The 22,871-nt window shown below is 41.6% G+C and overlaps 2 protein-coding genes across 2 annotated transcripts; both read left to right on the forward strand.

Annotated features, from left to right (window-relative positions):
- The first annotated feature begins 313 nt into the window (after window positions 1–313).
- Window positions 314–12,984, forward strand: f5 (coagulation factor V). Its single transcript, XM_085920429.1, has 25 exons — window positions 314–573; window positions 1,567–1,649; window positions 2,251–2,373; window positions 3,125–3,337; window positions 3,403–3,561; window positions 4,421–4,642; window positions 4,709–4,874; window positions 5,633–5,810; window positions 5,881–5,977; window positions 6,067–6,272; window positions 6,811–6,958; window positions 7,022–7,234; window positions 7,306–8,872; window positions 8,938–9,106; window positions 9,183–9,419; window positions 9,645–9,849; window positions 9,960–10,139; window positions 10,194–10,310; window positions 10,400–10,471; window positions 10,552–10,637; window positions 10,712–10,867; window positions 10,979–11,123; window positions 11,198–11,349; window positions 11,423–11,605; window positions 11,682–12,984. The coding sequence occupies exons 1-25, from the start codon at window positions 398–400 to the stop codon at window positions 11,826–11,828; spliced, it is 5,400 nt and encodes a 1,799-aa protein (XP_085776555.1). The 5' UTR covers window positions 314–397; the 3' UTR covers window positions 11,829–12,984.
- Window positions 12,985–14,810: 1,826 nt separating this feature from the next.
- On the forward strand, window positions 14,811–18,512 carry rgcc (regulator of cell cycle). Its single transcript, XM_085920579.1, has 5 exons — window positions 14,811–14,952; window positions 15,026–15,202; window positions 16,435–16,551; window positions 16,746–16,808; window positions 17,904–18,512. The coding sequence occupies exons 1-5, from the start codon at window positions 14,925–14,927 to the stop codon at window positions 17,909–17,911; spliced, it is 393 nt and encodes a 130-aa protein (XP_085776705.1). The 5' UTR covers window positions 14,811–14,924; the 3' UTR covers window positions 17,912–18,512.
- The last annotated feature ends 4,359 nt before the right edge of the window (window positions 18,513–22,871 follow it).

Raw genomic sequence — 22,871 nt, forward strand, 5'->3', positions numbered from 1 at the left:
GAAAACACTTTTTCATTTTTATCTACTCAATGGTTTGGGTGTGCCAAAAGAATAATTTTAAATATACAGGACAGTATATAAGGCTAATTTTCCTTATTCATTCAAACGTCTTTTTCTCTTCTTTAACTACAATAAATAAATAAATGTAGGTATATAGTCGAGGGTTACATGTAAAAACACATGCATTGTATGTGTCACTGGAGTGCACCCAAGGCTTAAATTAGAGGAGAGAATAAATATACATAGTTCATTGCCCTGCTGTGTGTATGCATCAGGGAGAGATAAAGATCCCGGTGGACTCTTGTGTCACACACTCTCACTCACGCACATACTCAGCCTCATGCTTGAATAGTTTTAGAACAGAGCAGACTCACTATTGGGAGTATCACACTCAGATATGAGGCTTTGTATCTGGACTGGAGATCAAGGTCTCTTTCCCGTCCTCCTGCTGGGTCTACTGGCCTCCTGCTCTGTCCAAGTGGGAGCCAACCAGCAGGACCAAACCAGGAGAAGGCACTACTACATCGCTGCTGTGGAGATAGACTGGAATTACAATGGCAATGACACACACAGGTAGGTGTGCTAACAACTTTTCCCAATTCACAATGACATTGTTAATTATTGCAATGCGGCATCCAAAGTGGAGGACACGTGTTCCGTAATGTTGGTTGGCAATTTTTTTGCATAAAAAAATAATAATCTCCAATTGTTCCTGTTGTAATAACTTTACTCACCAAATAGCTTTAAATACTAATTGTCATGAATCTAACAGAAAGTTAACCTCTGTAAAAAAATATATATAATGATAATCAAATAAAACTACTCACCATTAGCCAGACACATGATTCACCTAGTGCCGTTTTGCAAGAACCTATTTTGAAAGCTCCTGTTCTATGGTTGTTATCACACGTCACTGTTACCCTCCTGTGGTAACATCACAAAAACACGACAAAAAAAACAAATAAAAACAAAACACACTTGTTAAGAGACTTCACCGGGTGCAGCACTTGTGTTGCATATGCATCTCTTTATGTGAGCTTTCATCTTTTATTTTAAAAAAAGCTAGAGAGGAAAAACAAATATCAATACATTTTTGACAAATTGACAAAGGAAATATAAAAATAATTGGGGCTCTTGTGAAATTTGTTGAAATATTCAAATTAAAATTGTTTAAAGAAATCCTCTGCTAGTGTACTTTAGATGCTGAGTAAAATCTCATGGGATTTCCTTCATAATGATGGTTCTGCTTGATCTTTGAGCAATTGGAATCTACAGAGTATTCTAGTCCATTTGTAAATAGTATGTGTGTGACTCCATTGTATTTGTAATCATCTGTCTTAATACAGTATAAATTAAATTGATTTACTCATCATCAACTTTTGTGTAGTCTGGTACAGAATCTTGTAAGGACGACTGTAAGTGATGAAAAGAATACAGTCTGTCCTGCTTAAATATCATTGCTGTCAATGTCGCTGATTGCATATCTTTTGTTGATACAACACATGCGGACAGCATGGCTTTTTCTCACTGAGGTTGTTTTTTGCTTTGTTTTGTACTATTCTTCAGATTCAATCCCACATACAAGAAAGTGGTTTTCCGGGAGTTTGAGAAAGGATTCACACAGCCAAAGGTTCATGATCCCTCATTAGGTAACGCATATGAAAATGTGCTTGTGTCATGTCGTTTTGGACGACCATAGTATACAAGAACATTATTATGTGGGAGGTAAATATGTCCTGCAAACAATAGGAAAAATATACTGAGCAACTACTCAAATTACAACATTTTACAACTTCATTGTTGTTATTATTATTATGGTTTTACCCCTCCCACATGCTTCAAATATCTTTATAATGCCCGGCTCGATTCTTTCAACTCGGCTTGAAGCTCTGCATTGTTTTCGTGTTTCATTGTGTTTACTGTTTTAATGTCATTCATTTATTTGAACAGTCTGTTTTTATGTTGCTGGGGTCATTGCTCAAAACATAAAATTGAGTTGAGTAAACCAAAGGGTTGTAGCATTGACATTGGAACATGATATACATTAACTATATATTATAATAGATAAGTTAGATTGTTGCATCCAATATTTTCAAGAATTTTTTCAAGTATTTGAATTTGTGTGGCTCTTCAGGGCCCGGAATGGAAACAATGCTGTCAACTGAGTCAGCAATTATTCTGCAGGAAAACCATAAATTGGTTGGGAGGAATTTTTATGTATATTTTATGTATATTTTTCCATGCCCGCAGGTTTGCTCGGACCCACGCTGAGGGCCGAGCAGAACGAAATCCTCGTGGTCACTTTCCGAAACATGGCGTCACAACCGCATAGCCTTCACCCACACGGCATTGCTTACGGGAAGAACTCCGAGGGTGAGTTCCTGTTGAACCAGATTGTGGTGGACCACTATGGCATGCGCGTGTGCGCGTGCATGCTTGGGTTTGTGTGTGTGTTGATCATGATGCAAGTCGTAGTTCCAAAAAGCACACAAAGTTAAACAGCACAACAAACAAGGTTGTTTGTCTTGTTTTAAAATATTAACCCGCGCAGGCAGATGTTTAGACGAGGCAGTACTGAAGTCCAACATGAGGCAGACTTAACTAACTGCCACTAGGAAGGAAATTAATGAGACATGAAGCCAGACAGAAAATTGGCTAAAATGTTGCCGCGAGGAGGGAGCTAAAACAAGCAAACAACATCTTGGGAAGATATAATTCAATATCACTTGAGTTCTTGTGATACTGTTATTGTAACGCTGTATCAAACATGCACTGATTCAACCTTAGCTACCTATTTAATATATTCAAAACAGAAATAAACAACTAACGAACGAACTAACTAACTGACCAATGAAATAAATAAATAAATAAATAAGGGAGTGAGTAAGTAAATAAAATAATAATTATTATTATTGTCCTCATTATTATTATTATTATTACTATTATTATTATTATTATTATTATTATATGTGGGTTATTTGACCAGAAAAATCCACTAATTAGAATTAACAATAAATATCTTGTCTTTGTAATGTATTTAATTAAATATAGAGTTGAATGAGAATATTGAACACTCCCCTCAATACGCTTTGAAACTGATTGGTGTGATGTGATGTTGTTGCAGGAGCGCAGTACTTTGACAACACGTCTCAGAAAGAAAAGGAGGATGATGTGGTGAAACCGGGCAGCGAGCATGTATACAACTGGGAGGTGACACCCGATGTTTCGCCCAAGCCTGATGACCCAACCTGCCTCACCTATTCATACATTTCCCATATAAATTTGGTGGAGGACTTCAACTCCGGCCTCATTGGCGCATTGCTCATCTGCAAGAATGGTGAGATTGTGGGAACATTTGACTTTTGGAGTGCAAATACCATATGGATGACTTTGTCGTTGCAGGCAGCTTGGATGAGTCAGTGATGCAGGCTGGCGTCAAACGAGAGCTGGTCCTACTCTTTGGGGTCTTTGATGAGCGAGAAAGCATCTATAAGCCAAAGGACCACTCCTTAGACCATGTCCACTACACCATTAATGGCTATACCAAGGGAGTACTCCCTGGTAAGACATACTGGTTCTAATCCCACGAGAAATAAGATACTGTACTGCTATGAACAAGCTCACACCAATAACTGTCAAGAGGAAATTCCTTAGTGGAGGTAATCATAACTACGAAGAATGGGAGGATTTCACTTATGATATTCAAACCTGACAAGTGCAAGACCTGTAGATGATTTAGTGAGGAAGTAAAATTCAACACAATCCAAATTGTTTGGGGACAAAACAGGATTTGTTGGTTGTTTGAATTTAATTAACTTGGTCAGTCCAAGCTTCAGAGAGTTTTTATATTAGTTGTATTTATTTAAAAAAAATGTGAAAAAGGTTACAGCCGTATCATACTGAATCAAATGTGGATGGCCACGGCCTCAATGGGCCCGGCTTCTTCACACTACTGTCTAGAGGCTATTGGTTAACACATACTGAGCAATTATGTATGTAATTAGGAAAATTACTGTCTAAATCTCATCTCTGTTTTATCAGAGGCAACATGAAAGTTTAAGAGTGATATCTGATTTTTTAAAATCAAAATATTGATTCATATCAGTTATTTATTAATCTTTAAAAAAAATATAGAAAATGGATTAGTGTGAAATCCATTCATACATCTAGTTTATGAACCTCATTCCATTTTGATTTTTGATTTTACTTTTTGAATATGAAGTAGGCCAATTGAAAGCCAGATCGATGTGCTCCTGGCAGTACTTTGGACACCACTGCTTTAAATGCCTACTGAGCAGGAGTCCCTGATTTGTTTTGAGGCATATATTTCTTGAATTCTAGAATTCGACTCAAAATCATTTAGGCTTTGTAGATACATTTCCGTACAGTGTTGTGTAAATCAGCATAAAACTGTTTGCAGGTTTGAGCGTTTGCGCGTATTCCTCTGTGAGCCTTTACCTGCTGGCCATGAGCTCTCAGCCAGAGCTGTTCTCGGTGCACATCACCGGGCAGGTGCTGCAGCACATGCGGCACAAGGTGTCGTCCCTGGGCCTCATCAGCGCTTCCTCTACCACCGCCAGCATGGTGCCTGTGCACATAGGCCGTTGGATGTTATCGTCGCATGTGCTCAAGCACATTGAAGGTTAATATACACATTAGCATCAGTATTTTTTAGATGACGTTGGATTGACAAATAAACGCATTGCAGAGGGCATGCACGCCTTCTTGGATGTGACAACGTGTGAGGGCATCAAAGCACCACAGCGGAGGATGACCCTTGCACAAAGACGCGAAAGCAGGGTGTGGCTATACTACATCGCTGCCGAAGAGGTCATCTGGGACTACTCGCCCGATATGCCCGAATATATTGACAAGTAAGACATCAGCGTTAATAATTCATTATACGTGCTTGACCGATTCAGTATACAGTCAAAAGAAGAATATAGAATAAACACTACAAGTCTTTCCTGCATAAAGTAAGTGCACACATTCATTGCAATGAGACGTCAGCATCAGTGCAAAAGAAATCCCGAGTTTTTTTTTTTTTAAACTTTTATTGTGTTTTACATATTTATGAATATGGCATATGTTAAAAAACAATACGCTGTATCATGCTGTATTGGAAGTTCCACCGTTATAATGAAGAAACCTTTACTTAGAAATTCCGTATTTTTCAGACTATAAATTGCGTATTTTTTCATAGTTTGGCTGTGGGGGGCGACTTATACTCGGGAATGACTTATATGTGAAATTTTTCACAAATTTTCAAAATTCAAAAATCCGCGATGTAGTGAAACCGCGATAAACAAACCGCGATGTAGCAAGGGATTACTGTCATTTGAACTGCAACTGATGACAGCGGCGCGGCGCACACGCAGCGTTGTTTACATAAAGGACAAAGGATTTGATCATGGGATTTAATGACTTGGAGTGACAGAGATTGATAAAATTGTTGTTTATAATTATATGGGCCTGTGGAATAATTTGAACTGCAACTGACGACGAGTCTGACGCCAGCGGCGTAGCGCACACGCGGCGTTGTTTACATAAAAGACGATCGATGGATTTAATGATTTGGAGTGACAAGAAAAGTCCGAAAGATACGGTATGTCTCCTCATTTTTTTTATGTAGGAGCTACAAGTTCCAGTACCTGCAGCAGTCCTCAACCCGCATTGGCAGGAAGTACAAGAAAGTCGTGTACACACTGTACAATGAGTCCTTCACAGAACGAATAGAGAATAAGCAGAGAAAAAGTGAGCTTGGCATCTTGGGTCCAGTAATAAGAGCTCAAGTCAGAGATGTCATCAAGGTAAACCCACATTCCAGCAGGAAGACCATGTCAATTCAACTTATAGTTCACCAAAATCCCCCTTGAATAGATTGTATTCAAGAACATGGCTTCCAGACCGTACAGCATCTATCCACATGGACTGACAATCGCAAAGTCAGAGGAAGGCGTGAACTACCCCGAAGGAGGTACTGTGTTTTCCCGCAAAGTTAATGTAAAACATTTCTGAAAGAACTGTCACACAAACAATTAAGTGATACATGTCAATGTTTACCAGGCAACAAGACGCATGCAGTCCAGCCTGGAGAAACACATACATACATTTGGGAAGTGGCTGAGGAGGACGGACCTTTAAAAGGAGACTCCAGGTGTCTGACACGGATGTACCACAGTGCCGTGAACACGCCACGTGACATAGCCTCAGGTCTGATTGGACCTCTCCTCATCTGCAAGAGCCAGTCGCTTAATGTCAGGAATGTGCAGGTAAAATTTCAAGTCCAGGCCAAGTTTCATCAAAAATCTTACAAATCACTTGTCACAGAACAGTAAAATGTATTCTTTGCATGAACCAATCCCCGAGGAGCAGAGGCTGAATTTAACACCTTTTTTCGAATTTTGGGCAACACATTCTTTGTCCCAGTTGTACAGTGGAGCTAAATTCACTAGAGTCTAGGTCACTAGATCTTGAAAATCTTCTCTAAGTGGATACCAGCTTCAACAACCAACATCTAATGAGGTCTCTGAGTGGTGTTGACAGGTTCTCCCAACGTGTGCATTGGTTTCTTTGGGTACTTCTAACAAAATGGTAAGGTCCATTTCCAGGTGGTTCCATTAACAACATGATTTGGATTCAACTCCTTGGCTCTATGCTGCTTGAATGCAAAGAACAAACCCAGATCAGAAAGTACCATTCCAAACCATCCTTCAAAACCCAACAGAACTGTACTGCTTGATTCACTACATTTGTAAGACTTTGCAAATTTGAAAAAGAAACTGCTGACAATTGTTTGGTGTCTAACAGGTCAAATCAGACAAGGAGCAACACGCCATGTTTGCTGTGTTCGATGAGAACAAAAGCTGGTACCTGGATGACAACATTCGGCATTTCTGTGATCGATCCCGAGTCCACAAGGAAGACCCCAACTTTTACAAGTCCAATGTCATGGACAGTACGGCAAGCTGTAAATTTACAAGATATTATTGTTAGTTGATTGACATTCATGTTCCAACAGCTATCAATGGGTATGTGTACGAGAGTGGGCCACTCTTGGGCTTCTGCAACGGTGAAGTGGCAACGTGGCATGTGTCTAGCATTGGCGCACAAGACTATATTCAGACAGCAACCGTCTACGGCCACTCATTTGAACTACACAACCGCAAGGAAGACATCCTCAGCCTCTACCCCATGACTGGCGATACCATTACAATGAGGATGGAAAACATTGGTCGGTTAGCAATAACTATAAATTCATACAGACATTTAGACTGAATCTGTTTCCTATCTTTTTTCTATCAGGTGTTTGGCTTCTGGTGTCGCTGGATTCCCATGAGACAACCAAAGGAATGCGCTTAAAGTTTCAGGATGTTGAGTGCTTCCGCGATCACCACTATGAGTACACTGACTATGACGAGCCAGGAAAGATGGAATTTGATGTGTGGAAGCCCCCGACTCAGAATGAATTAAAAAAAAAGGAGGAAGAGGAAATGAAGAAGCCAAAAGAGCCTGCCCCAAGCACAACGGCGACTGATGACTACACAGAGATGTTTGCCAGTGAGTTAGGTCTCAGGTCATTGAAGAATCAAGCTTCCGTGGATAGTGTGGAGAAGCTTGACTTGACATTCCTTGACTATGATGCAGTTGATGTGCCGGATGGAAAATTAACAATCCGGACAAAAAATCCAATATACGGTAGCATGACACAAGACACAGGCCCAAAGAGCAGTGCTTCTGGGTCAGCTTCAAGTCTTGATAATCAAAGCACTTCTAGGACGGATAATGCCACACTTTTAAACACAACAGCTTCATTTAAGTTTGGGAACATATCAAACAAAGTGACCAATCATACTGAGACAACATTTGCAAGGTCAGCATTAGAAGCTGAAGATTTGAATCAAACCTTAACCAGTGACAATCTGACCGCTAACTGCCTGGAGGAAAAATCCAAAGAAGAACCCTACTCTGGCCCGAGCAACATTACAACCTTGGGTAACCAGAACAGGACTGTAGTTGATACTGTCCACAGAGCTAATGCAACTAATGCCCTTGAGTATGGTACTTTGATGAATTCAACAAAATACAACTCAACAGGGAGCCCCAAGTCTGTTCTTCAGCAGTCAAAATGTACATCTCTCTTGAATAAAACTGAGACCTCAAGTGTCTCACAGCCCATCAATGCTCAAAGATCAGATGATTTCAATGGTTCAGCAAGCAGTGAGGAAGTGTTTATCTACCTCAAACAAAACCACACGGAAGTGATTAAAACCACCTCAGTGAGAACAGATAGTCACAACTGGACTTATGACGGAACTCACAAAAAGGTACCAACGGATATTCCAGACCATTTGGTGAAATACATCAAAGAAACCCCAACACCCAAAAAGAAAACCAAGTTAAAGAGGGTCAATGTCCAACAGCGGCCACAGAAGGGCCAAGGTATGAAAACGAGAAAAAGGAAAGTATACAAGCCCGAGGTCACAAGCGGTTTACCCCTCTCTCCTCGTGGATTCAACCCTGAGCTGACCCCAAGGGGGTCACGTCCTGCTTCATCACAAGTCATCTTAGATGTGGAGGAGCTCATTAACTTGCCTGTGGTAATCGGTATGCCCCGGCCAGATTTCAGCGACTATGAGTTTTATGTTCCAGGAGATGAGCCTGACCATTTATCTTCAGACAAGCACGATTTGAAAGAAGACGAATATGAGTATGTAAACTACAAAGACCCCTACAGCGGTCATCAAGACATTAAGAACTTCAACATACAAGAGACCGCTAAATACTACTTAAAACACTCAGGGCCGAATTTCAAGATGTACTTTATTGCTGCAGAGGAGGTTGAGTGGGACTATGCTGGCATTGGACAGAGGTAGGCTCAGAGCTTGTAGCAAACCTTTGATGAAAGTGTCAAATGATATAAATCTATTTCAACAGAAGGCAGGAAAAATCCCACCAAAACAGCCGAAACACAAAGTTCAAGAAAGTAGTATTCCGAGGTTACACAGATGGATTGTTCAGAACTCCTGAAATCCGAGGTGAGAAGGAACAGCATCTTGGTATCCTGGGGCCTGTCATCAAGGCTGAGTATGGACAAAGCATCATGGTAAGATAAAGGCCCTGTGGCTGTTGTTGTCTTTTCAAGCTGTTTATTGTCTAATATCCGACAATTCTATCTGTAGGTGGTATTCAAAAACAAAGCCAATCGTCCGTTCTCTTTACACCCGAAAGGGGTTGCCTATACAAAGTGGACAGAAGGTCTGTCCTATGAAGATAGCTCCAAGCCTTGGTACAGAGATGACAATGAAGTTCCACCCAATGGTAACTTCACATACATTTGGACGGTCCCCAGAAAGCCTGCCCATAGTCCTGATGAGCCACACTGTAGAACTTGGACCTATCATTCCGGTGTAAATCCTGTGAGTACTTTAGTGTGGATGGATGGACGGATGGATGGATGGATGGATGGATGGATGGATGGATGGATGGATGGATGGATGGATGGATGGATGGATGGATGGACGGATGGACGGACCGACAGACAGACAGAGAGAGAGACAGATACTTTATTGATCCCAGGGGAAAAATGGATGGATGAATGAACGACGAGCATGAGGATGTTTTTAACATGTATTTCTTTTTAGGAAAAGGACATACATTCTGGCTTGATTGGACCTTTGCTGGTGTGTCCAGAGGGCACTTTAAATGATGTGACAAACACGAGGGAGTTTGCGTTGCTCTTCATGACTTTTGATGAGTCGCAGAGCTGGTACTATGAGGAGAACCTTGAAATACGTAAAAGACGAAGAGTTCTGGACCCTACCCTCCACGAGAGCTTCAAGTTCCATTGTAATAAAAAAATCCTGCGATATGATCCTTGGGTCCAACAAGTCAATACTCAGATTGATGTAAATTCAATGGGAATATTGATGAAATGTCTATGTATGATGTTTCTACAGCCATCAATGGTGTCATATATAGCCTTAAGGGCCTGAGGATGTATACCAACCAGCTCATCCGGTGGCACCTGATCAACATGGGCTCTCCCAAAGACTTCCAGAGCATCCACTTCCACGGACAGACATTCCTCCATACGACGACTACCAGCAACAGACACGCAGTTTATCCGCTGCTTCCTGGTAAACAAACATCTTTCTAGCAAAGCGAAGTTGAATGCTAACTGCCATGTTCAGGTAGTTTTGCTACCCTGGAGATGAATGCATCCAAGCCTGGCCTTTGGCAGCTGGAGACAGAAATTGGCTTCAACCAGCAGAGAGGGATGCAGACACTCTTCTTAGTCCTTGATAACGGTATGAACTACTCAATAAAACCAACCTCCCTCTAGTACATTGAATTATTTTACTAGATTGTGATGTGGTTCTTGCATGTGTTCTCTAAGACTGCTTCCACCCCTTGGGCTTGGAATCAGGCAGTGTGAAAGATGAGCAGATCACAGCCAACAACACTCGAGGTAGTCGCAGCACAACCGATCTACAGCAGTCAGAAATACAAAGTAAGACAGAATCTCAAATACTATCTCCAACTTGTAAGGATATTGGGAGCCACATCTTGCCAGATTGAACAATAAAGGCAAATACAACGCATGGAGCACAGACCAGAGCAACGATTTTATTCAGGTATACCCAAAGGGATCCGATACACGCAACTGTAGATCCCATCTGATACTTGTCTATCCTTTACTGGACAATAGGTGGACTTTCAGCGTCCCGTGGTGATCAGCCAGGTGGCCACACAAGGAGCCAAGCAGCTCTTTAAATCCCAATTTGTCACCAATTACTCCATATCCTACAGCAATGACCGCAGGGGATGGATCCTCTACAAGGGAGATAGCAAATCCCCAATAAAGGTTGGAAGGATTTGAAACATTACACTAACCGATACTTCAACATGATGTCATGCTCACAGTGCATCAAAAAGGGAAGCGAAAAGTGTCTCTTAACATTGTGGTATCACTTAGGTGTTTACTGGGAACCACGAGGCCTATGTAACAAAATCCAACACCTTTTCCCCACCGGTGATCGCACGGTTCATTCGGCTCCACCCTGTGCGTTGGTTCAACACGGCCACGGTGCGCATGGAGTATTACGGCTGTGAGCTCGATGGTAAGATTTTAAAACATGCCCGGATTTTAGATACTTCAGAATGAGGTCTTTACGGTCTACTGCCATTTGGTCAGGCTGCTCAGTCCCTCTAGGGATGGAGAACAGACTGATCGAGGATCATCGTATCACAGCAAGCTCTGTGAACTCCAACTGGTACTTTGGAGATTGGAGTCCTTTTTTTGCTCGCCTGAACACGCAAGGAGCTGTCAATGCATGGCAAGCAAATGTAAGGGACATCTAAAATTCCATCACCACAAGGACCCCAAATAGTGATACTTGCTCTGTTTTTGTTCGTGCAGAACAGAAACATAAAGCAGTGGCTTCAGGTGGAGCTGCCGGAGGTCATGAAGATAACAGGGATTGTCACTCAAGGAGCCAAGTCTCTGGGGAAAGAGATGTATGTCACCTCGTACACTCTAAGGTACAGTGACAATGGAATCCACTGGCACGACTACACCGAGGATGACGACGGACCAGCTAAGGTACTTTTAGTGGTGGTGGATGAACAATCTATTGGATTCTAACCCATCTCTTCAACACTGTTTTGTCCAAATCCAGATTTTCTTTGGGAACACAAACAACAATGAACACGTCAAGAATTTCATCTACCCACCCATATTTTCTCGCTTCATCCGAATCATCCCCAGAACGTGGATAGGTTCTATCACACTGCGGGTAGAGCTGTTGGGCTGCAACTTTGAGTGACATCACCGATCACACGCAGGACATTCATCCGTCCGTCCGTCCGTCCGTCCGTCCGTCCGTCCGTCCATCCCTCCCTCCATCCATCCATCCATCCATCCATCCATCCATCCATCCATCCATCCATCCATCCATCCATCCATCCATCCAATTTACAGTATTTACACTGTCTGACACATTTACACATCTGACAGCTGGGTTGCCAGGTTACTTCTGTAAAAATACAGTAATCGTCTTTATAACGTAAAAAAAAACGTATTAGGTGGTAAATTGATCAATCCTTTCATGGTGAACTTACCCAAACAAATTAAATATTTAAAGCCTTACTATTTTAGTACGACTTACATGCACTTGTCACTTATTGAACATGATGTATATCACAAGTGGTAAGATGCCTACTGAGCCATCACTTACGTCACACATATTGTACCAATGGAGTCTTAATGTGCTTAATTCTATGGTTAATCACCACATTTTTATTTTTCCATGTACTAGCAGTTGCCTAGTCAACCTATAAAACAGTGAAAACTTGGTTGCAGAGTCACTGTTCATCATACCATCCACAGTATGATAAAATGCGTACGTAGAAAACTTGCCCAACACACTCTTAATACAAGCAGTAAGTAATACTTCTTATATAATATAATATTTAGCACATTTATTCGACAATACCTTTTTCTTTGCCAGTTGTTTTCTTTTGTCATTCTGTTTCCTGTCTCACTAGCTCACAGGCAATATTACAAAATGACCAACACTAGTGTGGGTTTCGAATGTGGCTCATTTATGTCCTATTTTAGATGCAAATATACATAAAGAAATCTTGACGTGGATGGAATGTTGATTTGACACTTTGATGTTTTGGCTGTGTATCGTATTGCCCTTTTATGGTTTTACTATGTGTGTACTGTTCTACGATTATCTGTTAATTATGCAGACGGATATTATTCTTTTAACATTCTTGTATTTCAAAATTTTAAATTTCAGGGTGTCCCCCGCCTACTGCCCGATGACGGCTGGGATAGGCTCCAGCACGCCCGCGACCCCCGTGGGGACTAAGCGGTTTAGAAAATGGATGGATGGATGTATTTCAAAATGTACATTTGTGAATTGGTATTTAGATTACAAAATATTACTGTGAATTAAAATCTGTTTCACTGTTTGTCTATTTACCTTTTTTACTGTCTATTTTTGACACAATTTACATACATATATGATACAACATATACATTTTATTCATCCACGAATATACATTTAAATAATGTAGGTCGTGATAATGGCTTTTTAAGAAAATACATTTCAACATTGTTTAAATCATAATGCAAAATGAGAAACCATGATTGCCAGAATATTGACATCTTCTCATGGGGGCCTCGGAGGTGTGATTATTAGCACCTCTGCTGTTAAGACTCATCGGTAGGAAAGACCCCCAGGTCCCCTCAGAGCCAACAGTCCAGCTGCAAACACACAGCGTGTTTATCCAAATGCTGATAGCATTGGAGCGGGCGCTGGAAATGCAAAAGTTTCAGCTTGGAGGTTTATTGAGAACTGCTCAATTTTAAAGGTGGTGGGCACTCTTATTTCAGGATTATTTCCATCCCACCAGGGTTACACTACAGAATTGGAATGACAGAACTGGGGTCACACATCTTAGCGTTATTTCAACATATCACCTGCATCTGTTAACGGATGTAAATAAAATGCTCAAAATGTAACACTCCAATTGTAAGGACTTGACCCTTAAACTGAAAGGTCACAAGTACAGTCCCACTGGGTGGGGACACATGAATACCTTGTAACCTAACCAATGAGCCCTATGTTCCTAAATCTGTGGTACTACTAATGACCACTAGATGACGCTAATTTCACATGACCAGGCCTGCATTGTGCAGCCAAGATTCGAATAGCTGAACCTCTGTTCACAGGACAACCTGTTATATGAACTGAGCCACAACCACGCAACAGGGCCAGCATGTTGCTGGGGCCCATCCAGGAATTGGTGATCGCTGTGACCAGCTGGTTACGCTGGTATCACCAGCAGGGAAACGGCAGCATGTTGGGCTTGCTCGGTGGTTTTAGCTCAGTTAGTAGAGCAAGTTGCCCAGTGACCAAAGATTTGACTGTTTTGTTTTGCTTTAGCTGAACAAATGGAGAAGCCTGATGAACCGCCAAAAACAATGTGCCGAAAAATCTTTGTGATAACAACAATGACTGAAATACGTACGTGCACATACAGGAGGGAAGGGGGGAAATCACATAATAGCAACTGCATTTTTTTAAAATTAATTTGGGGGTTTAAAAATAAATCTACATTTGTTATTTCAACGCATTTTAAAAGGCATTAATTATACACAGATTCTTCCTTTTCCACGATTGGATCTAGTCCCTATTCCTCATGAATAGCAGGGATGCGCTGTACTATACCACTACTGTTCAATTTGTTAAATGAGCATATTGAGGGGAAATTCATATTTGCACATCATAAATAGTTCTTGCTATTTCTGTGTATTTTCTGTCTCGATAATGAACATAAACATTGAGTAAAAATCTTGACATACACACACTTTATTTGCTTTAGTACATCACATACTAAAATGAAGAGACTGGTCGGATCTGGCCCACAATTTGATTATTGTCCTTAAAGGGTCAAAATTATATTCAGTAGCCTACTTACAAAGTGTTTCATTATTAACAGTGGAAGTTTTTGTGAGGCTGTAGTTACTCATTCTAATATGGAATAGGTATAGTCAACCCAATACTGTGAAGCCTGTTGGCTTGAAACCCTGCACAGTGACAAGTTGACGAGTATAAATAAATATGGCGACACACAACTTGTTTACTAACACTTTTTTTTTTTATGAGGAAGACGTCAGTGAAGTGTAACTTCAGCCGTGTGACACACACAAACACACGCGCGCACGCACGCACGTAATGACCCCGCCCCTGCCCTGCTGCGCTCTTCAAAAACCAGAGCGCGTACTTCGGTACGGCGAGTACAAGAACTTCAGGAAAGAGGAGCACCACAGGCTTGAGTTAGAGTTGGAGTTGAGAGGACGCACGTAAAACTCCCTGACACACGCACTGGATATTCGAAAGAGAACCATGAAGTCTCCAAAACTGGCGCGCAAAGGTAAATGCCAAATGCCAAACGATGCTGTTCCATTTTACGCACGCATACTCTAATATTTCCCTGTTACGCGCAGCCAAGCTGGTGGTGGACGTGGACGACCTGGACGATGTGCTGTGCGAGTTTGACGCTGTGATCGAGGACTTTACGTCCCCGATGGAGAAGCGTCACTTTCGCTACGACGAGCACCTGCGCATCGCCAAGAGGCGGAGTAGCGCCAGCGTCAGTGACAGCGGCATCAGTGACACCGAGAGTGAGTTGAAAACTAAAGTGGTGGACTTTCATTCCATAGCTTCATATAGAGAATTTGTGGAAAAAAATAATATTTTTTCAACTCTAACTAATACATACCCATTTTGATCATTTGGCATACATAAAAGTTTACTTCCAGCTCATCTCTGAACCTAATGAAAATAATCTTCAAAATGTTTGGATTGATGGATTATTTATACAATGCATATAAATTCTGGTACAGTGAACACGTTTAGCTCACACTTTTGACGTTACGGGGTTTGAATGCAAGCCTTCCCATGTGGAGTTTGCAAATTCTAACTGTGATTGTGTGGGATTTGAACAGTTGTTTATCTGTAAGCGCCCTGTGATTGGCTGGCCACCAGTTCGTGGTGTACCCTGCCTCCTGCCCAAATTCAGCTGGAATGGGCTCCAGTTATCATGCAATGAGGATAAACATGAAGCAGAAAGGGAAATGGATGTTGACAAGCGTTACACACTATAGTAAGCATCACTGTCAGGGAGAGAATCTTGGCATGGGTGTGTGCGTGTGTTGGGGGTGAGTCGGAAGCGCTTAGAATGTGTACTAGAATATCAAAATAAAATGGAGGGGTACACACATTTCTGACAGCACTATATCATCGCCATGCCAGATATTGCAACGTCCTCGATTTTCAGTAAACTGACTCGTTCAGTTAACATATTTTGCAGTCTTTGGGCTTAAATGTCCATGTTTGGTATGTATGTTGTGTCACACAACTGTCTTTCCGTTCACATATTCCCATAAGGTAAATATTTATTTATTTAGAAGTTAAGGCGAGTAAATAAGAAAGCACTGGTGGATGATAACTTCAATACACTTGAGGGCCACAAGTGTGGGTGGCTTTAAGTTCTGCCCAAAGTCCTTTTACGTGGTTTTGTGGCAACATGTGAGACTTTAACTTTAAGCGTTCGGAGAGGAACACAAGATACCACACATGGGTATTTAAAAAAATATATATATGCTGGATATAATTTTACGTAAAATATTTTTAGTGTGCCGAAAACAGTTCAGATTTATTTGAAGCACATTCCCATGTTTGAAGCAGTGCTGTGTTTGGGATCCCAACACAAACCAAAAATTGTATGTTTAGCGTACGTGTATGTGTGTGTGAAAGTGTCTCCTGTTTGTTCAACTCACACACAGTTGATTGACAGGCCTACGTTTGTTTCATCTAACAGGACCGTGTGTATTTTTGTGTGTTTCCTACCTAGGCGCCGACTCGCTCAACAGAAATAGCTTCAGCTTGAGTGACGAAAGGCTTCACTCGCCCACCGCCATGTCTCCGGCAAGCATCACCTCACCCTTGCCGTCACTGATGTCACCAAAAGGTGAGTGCATGCTCTTCATGCTGCATTCAAGTCTGCTGGGAAGTTGGAAGTTTAAGGTTTAAAGGGTGATTTTATTGCCAAAGCTGCAATATAATAATAATAAGCGTACTAGTAATTAAAAAAAAACATGGCAAATTTCCCACTTTCCATTTTTCTGGACTGTATCCAAACTATTGGATGTGTTTTCTTCGCAGCCAAACTGGGTGACACCAAAGAACTGGAGGACTTCATCGCCGACCTGGACAAGACATTAGAGAGTAAGCACCACTTTATTATCAAGATTGACCATTAGCAATGCTAATTAGCAGTGGCGTCACACATCCCCTGGTGCCCATCAAGCGTTAGAATCCATATCAGTTCTGAAAGCTAAACTCAGATCTAGTTTGTGTTATGGCAGAATGGTGATATGGTCAAAATGGTGCACACAATTCATAAAATATAATCCATTCGAGGCGGCTCGGTGGAGCACGTCCGCCTCACAGTTAGGAGGGTGCGGCTTCGATTCCACCTCCGGCCCTCCCTGTGTGGTTTGCATGTTCTCCCCGTGTCTGCGTGGGTTTTCTCCGGGCACTCCGGTTTCCTCCCACATTCCAAAAAACATGCTTGGTAGGCCGATTGAGCACTCCAAATTGTCCCTAGGTGTGAGTGTGAGTGCGAGTGCGAATGGTTGTTCGTCTCTGTGTGGCCTGCAATTGGCTGGCAATCAGTTCAGGGTGTCCCCTGCCTACTGCCCGATGACGGCTGGGATAGGCTCCAGCACGCCCGCAACCCCCGTGGGGACAAAGCGGTTCAGAAAATGGATGGATAATCCATTCGTCCAATACCATGTCACTGTAGGAGAAGTGCACACGGTCGGAGCAATAACCCACTTTGTGAGATTCAGCGTAAAAGACACGATAGCCGACTTTCTGTTACGGCTCTGATGCGTTAATTTTACCGGATTGCTGTGATTTTGAGGATCACCCTTGCATGAAGTGTGACGTGACAGGCTAGCTAGGAAGGGGCTCCTTTCGACTGTTTGACTGAAGGTTTGTGATTGTCACGACTTGCATTAGTGCATTAGGAATGTGCGTCCGACAACTTAAGGAGGAGGCAAGAATGAGTTGTCTGTTTGCTTTGCTCAATGTTGCTCTTTCACAGCTCGTGCTGGACTTTCGTTGGGTGGGGTGCTAAGGGCAGGCCGGCAGGAAGGCAGGCGGGCAGGCGGCCAGGCCCCTGTTAGTCAGCGTGGATGTCATGTTTACGGGGGCCACGGGTGTTTACGAGGCCCTCGCCAGTAAAACGCTACGTTTAGAAAAAGCTGCTGGACCCAAGGAGTCTAATCAGGTCTGTCTTTTCTTGTACGCTCTCAGGCATGTAACGTGGGTGACTGGCTGGATCATAGCCATGAAAGAGAGACCGAGAAGGCGTCTGCACCCCCCTTAACCGATCTCCCCCACCACCAAGCTGCACCTGCCCCCCCCCCTTACTGAAACACACTCCAACAGGATACAGTTGCTCAGCGGCTCCAGGTTGTCTTGCGGTCTAGAAGACGTTCATCTATTCCACGACACCTGACGAGTGGCACCGAAAGGACTCATCCGAATTAGCATCAGAGTTGGAACACTTGCCGGTCATGTGATTATGAACATTTTTAAGTAGGTGGGACTGGATATTTGATACACACTGGAATATTATTACCATAACTAAAATTATTACTGCATCGTTGTTTCAGTTGAAAAACTACAACGGGACAGGTTTTTTTTGTTGTAAAAGAAATATATTTGTAATTTTATAAAGCTTCATATTGTAAATGTATTGCTCATTTTTGTGAAATATATTTTTGTACAACATGTAAATAATTAATATTAAATGGTATGATTACATTGGTTAAAAGAAAGTTTAAAAAACTGGAAAGCAATATTATGTATTTAATACAGCTAATACCTGCCAGAGATTATATTAAAGTCTGATTCTTTAAATATTATGGTTCCTCTCTTTATTTCTAATATTTTCTAATATATAAATTACATATCTATATAAATGAATATGGTCAAATATATGCAAGGAGTACAGAAAACAACACACCTTTCCCAAGCATCCCAGAATGCTTAGCTATGGAGATCTAGCTAAACAAAATACTAGAAAGAGGTCTCAATAACTGCAAACCACAAAAACAATGAAATAAAATCTCGAACGATATCGACCTTTATCGTCATTGCAAAAGCCAGATTGTTTTGGCACAGTGGTGGACCTCATTTGTGAGTGCAGGTGTACCTAATAAAACGGCTTGTGGCTTGCTACTTTCTCTTTTTGTCCCACCTTTCATTACATCACTTTAATGGCCCAGAGTAACACAATGCATGTAACACCACAGTGACAGGTGGGATGCTTACACACACATGCGCACATACGCACGCATACACAAATAACCATACAGGAATCAACCCCTCAACAACACAGGCAATTATGTAACCCGGGTGGCAACAGGATCTATTTGCAGAGGCAGGGGGGGACACGACAGTGAGAGCAGGTGCGGTTGAAATAATCTCACGTCCGATGTAACCGCCCCACATTTGGGGTTCAAAGGTCAGGCAAAGTGGGGCACACCGGCTTCTATATTGGCTGCAAAGCTGGAGCAAAGCAAGTGCAGACACACTTGGGACCGATAAGTGTGTATTCGATTTCATCTATGACCACTTGTGTGTCATCTATTCTCCTTGGGGTATTAGGGCCTAACTGAAAAGGCAACAAATAAAATGGCGCCCGTCCAAGTCAGTACCCCGTGGTATTATGAAAAAAAAAAAGTGATGTTTTAAGCATTCAGCCTACGTTTTACCAATTCATTCGAATGACATTACCAATACGTTCAAACGACTTAGTGAAGACGTTTGAACGACTTTGCAGTGCATCCGTCCGACAATCAAAAATGTTTACTCCACATTGAGTATTTGAGTGTCACATCTGTTTGGCTTAGTCATACAAGCCCCACTTCAGCCCTTACTTCAGCCTTCAGGGGCCTCTTATCCGGATCGACAGTATATCCAAATGTGTGTTTGTTTCCACTGTGTTCTTCCTTTGGTTCTCCTATTTCGCTCACTGACCTCAAGTCTTTCGGCCATTCTCACGCTTCCAGCCCCGATTGTGTACTGTACAAGCCTTCGGTTGCCAAGACTAACACTGCCTCAAAAACAAGAGATGTCTGCTGAAGGCTGCCAAGCGGGGATGTTGTTTTAGACACACGGATGGACCGTCAATTCCACAATGCCGTAAGAGGATCATGTCTTGTGTCAACTCGGATCCGATCCCAAGACCACTCTTGTGTCACATCTGATCTAGGGCAAAAGGTTGATGACTACTTGATCTGGTCGCCAATCATATCAAATTTTAAAAAGGCAATTGAAAGGAAATTATCCACTATCCTATCTGTGAACCCTACATTTTATATCTAACTGCATGTTGGACTGAGTATCTGTCAATCATCGGGACCTTTTTTTTTATTTCGTAAACAACTGTACAGGTATAATGAAAAGGCAGCCCACACGTTGGACTGCCTGAAAGACAATCATAGTCTGACCGGAGCATTGAGTCGGAATCAATCCAACATTTCAGTTTGAAAAGTCAAGGTCCTACTAGGTCAAAAATGCCCTTAGCTAATGTTTCTAAAATGGCTTTATGTTGTCCTTAGTGATTGTATAATTACCGTGGTTACAATAAAAACTTATGACAGCAAAGTCTACCGAGAAACGGAACCGAATCTCCACTTATGATTGTGAAAGTACTCTGGAAGTCTACAAAACGAGTCAACTTCCTCTCATGAGCTTTCAAGATTAGGGCTATATATCGAAAGATTGTCCACATTTCCTTAATTTTTTTTGGTCCGCACACTAGATGCTTAAGGCTCACCTGGAAGACAAAACAATGCATTGACATAGTCCCTGACAAATGGGCCATGTGTGATGAATCGGGAGTGAAAGCCGATTACGTGCTCAAAATCTTCCCTCTCTATCAACTTTGCTGAAGTAAATACACAGAGATGTGCATGTGTCCATGTCAGCTTCCTGCAATATGATCAACAGACTGTGAAGAGCCGTTGGTCAATATTATGTTGGTCACACTTCTGTATTATCAACAGGCAAAAGTATTGGGACACAAGGCCAATTCAGACACATAGAAGGGAAAGGGAAAGAAAATCTGTCCTATTTTTTTCCCAAAACAAAAAGCTTATTGAACAAATCAAAAATACCAAAAGGTAAAGAAAATCTGTCCTATTTTTTTCCCAAGACAAAAAGCTTATTGAACAAATCAAAAATACTAGTAAATTAAGCAAATAATTAGTAACTCATTGAAAATAAAAAATAGATGTATAAACGTATGTATTTTCAATCTAGGCACATGTTGATATCATTCTAATGACAATAAAACATGAATGTAAAAGAATTACCCCTTCAGAATAAAATAATAGAATAACATAAAAGTGAAGTAGGAGATCCTTGGAAAGTGTTATGGTGAAATGTAACCCCCCAAAAACATAATAATTATATTGTATAATGTTACATTTTAAAACATGTTATATAAAACGACTGCAATATGTTAATTATTGCTCTGAAGAAGAAATGAATGTTGTCGGAGATGTTTGCCGCCAATCCGGTTTTTGGCCATGGCAGAGGTCTTTTGTTAAACTGAGTGAGTTATTCTTGTTCCATTGAATTTCCTTAAAAGGCAGAAAACAATTGCAAATCTGAGGTACTTCACAGTAACCCCCAGACAATGCTGACAGTGGACTTTAACAATGTGAATCATGGCTAGCACAGTCTTATCTGCTAACTGACTAACAGCCCATGTTAGGACGTCTAAACAGGAAGTGCATGACGTGGCGACTGGTTGATGATGATGTGGGGTTTGGATCAGCCAAGGACGGCAACGTTCCCGGGCCTAGAATATGAGGTCAGCGTGTTCTGAGCAGCCAGATGCTTCACACCCTCCTGGCGAACAGACTTTGGCCTCTGGGAAGTCTCAGCAATGTGTGTGCTGCATGTGTGTGTGGGGGCGTGTCCTTAATGAACAACGTGAAGAATTCAGCGGCAGGTGTGAGAAGCTTCTAGAAAGATGCAGCATGTATTCAAAAATTGGAGGCGATTTGGAGATTCATCCCAAACACAACAGAGAGACATGTAGATGCAGAAGACACTTCATTAGGGACACCGCCATAATCACACAATGAGATACAAGATGGGTAGAAGAGGAATAGAAGAAGAAAAGCGGTGTATAATATTGCGCTCCCTTCCCTTCCTTCATGTGCTCACAGCCAAAATTCTGTACATCTTTCAATAACTTCCACCTGTAGCATTTCCATTCCCCTCCTGTGTGACTCACTCAACCTCCCCCCTTAATTTAAGTGGCCTATGGTCGATTAGAGGGGCGGGTCAAAGGTGTTGCCCCTTCCCCTCCAGCCAGGCAATTAACTCTTATTCTGCATGAGTGACAACTCTCTCAAGTAGGGGGGGGGGGGGGGGGGGGGGGGAGTCCCCATGAGTGATTGTGACCAAATCACAGCAACTGCACTTAAATTGTGTCTTTGGGAGTTACGTCAATTAGGCACTCCAATTTGAACTGTTGACAGTTTGTAAATAAACATGTCTGGTTAGACAAAATGTCCGAAAACACAAATGACACTATAATAGTTGGACACAATGGATAGGAGGTAAAAAAAAAAATTTAAAAAAAGCACCGGCCTATGAGTAAGACATTTTTGTTTGGTGGAGTGCAAAAGCAACATTGCTTTAAACAATGATGCACCTCCTTCTAACCTCTTAACCTCCTTCTCCTTCACGTTGTCCATCACTGCCTTGATTTACGTCCCAACCCATTTTAAACATGTCAATTTTCGCTCAAGCAATAAATCACCACATCTACCCCCCTTGAGAAATTTCGCAAAGAAAGAACGATGAGGAGGAGGACTGTTAATTTTGTTAATCCATCAGATTTTCTCAATGCAGAAACCATGTTAGAAATTGTTGGATAGTCTCTCGCAAGTATATTTTTCTATTATCTCAGACACACCTGTGGTTTCTAAACAGGATTCGACATGCCCTCTTTGAAATATATAAATGTATATGTCATTCAGTGTGAATTATGCCAAACAAGTTGAGGCAAATATAGCGTTTTGAGGTGAGCAGCAGCAAAGTGAGCAGAAGTAAATTGTGCTTAAATTCAATTTGTCAATCTCATATTCCAATATTACATTCTACGTAATATTTTAAATATGAATCATGAAAATACTAGAAGATGAAATACTGAATTATGTAAAAATATTTTGTATGTATTTTTTGGACCCCCTA

This window comes from Syngnathus leptorhynchus, chromosome 9 (genome assembly GCF_054491065.1).
Source record: "Syngnathus leptorhynchus isolate UIUO chromosome 9, UIUO_Slep, whole genome shotgun sequence".
NCBI lineage: Eukaryota > Metazoa > Chordata > Actinopteri > Syngnathiformes > Syngnathidae > Syngnathus > Syngnathus leptorhynchus.

Bases quoted from the DNA above. Each gene is read 5' to 3' on its own strand.
- f5 (XM_085920429.1), top strand. From the start codon at position 398: ATGAGGCTTTGTATCTGGACTGGAGATCAAGGTCTCTTTCCCGTCCTC. The intron at 6,959-7,021 runs GTACGGCAAGCT...ATGTTCCAACAG, and splicing joins CAAGTCCAATGTCATGGACA to CTATCAATGGGTATGTGTAC. The intron at 10,311-10,399 runs GTATGAACTACT...GTGTTCTCTAAG, and splicing joins CTTCTTAGTCCTTGATAACG to ACTGCTTCCACCCCTTGGGC.
- rgcc (XM_085920579.1), top strand. From the start codon at position 14,925: ATGAAGTCTCCAAAACTGGCGCGCAAAG. The intron at 14,953-15,025 runs GTAAATGCCAAA...TGTTACGCGCAG, and splicing joins TCCAAAACTGGCGCGCAAAG to CCAAGCTGGTGGTGGACGTG. The intron at 16,552-16,745 runs GTGAGTGCATGC...TTTTCTTCGCAG, and splicing joins GTCACTGATGTCACCAAAAG to CCAAACTGGGTGACACCAAA.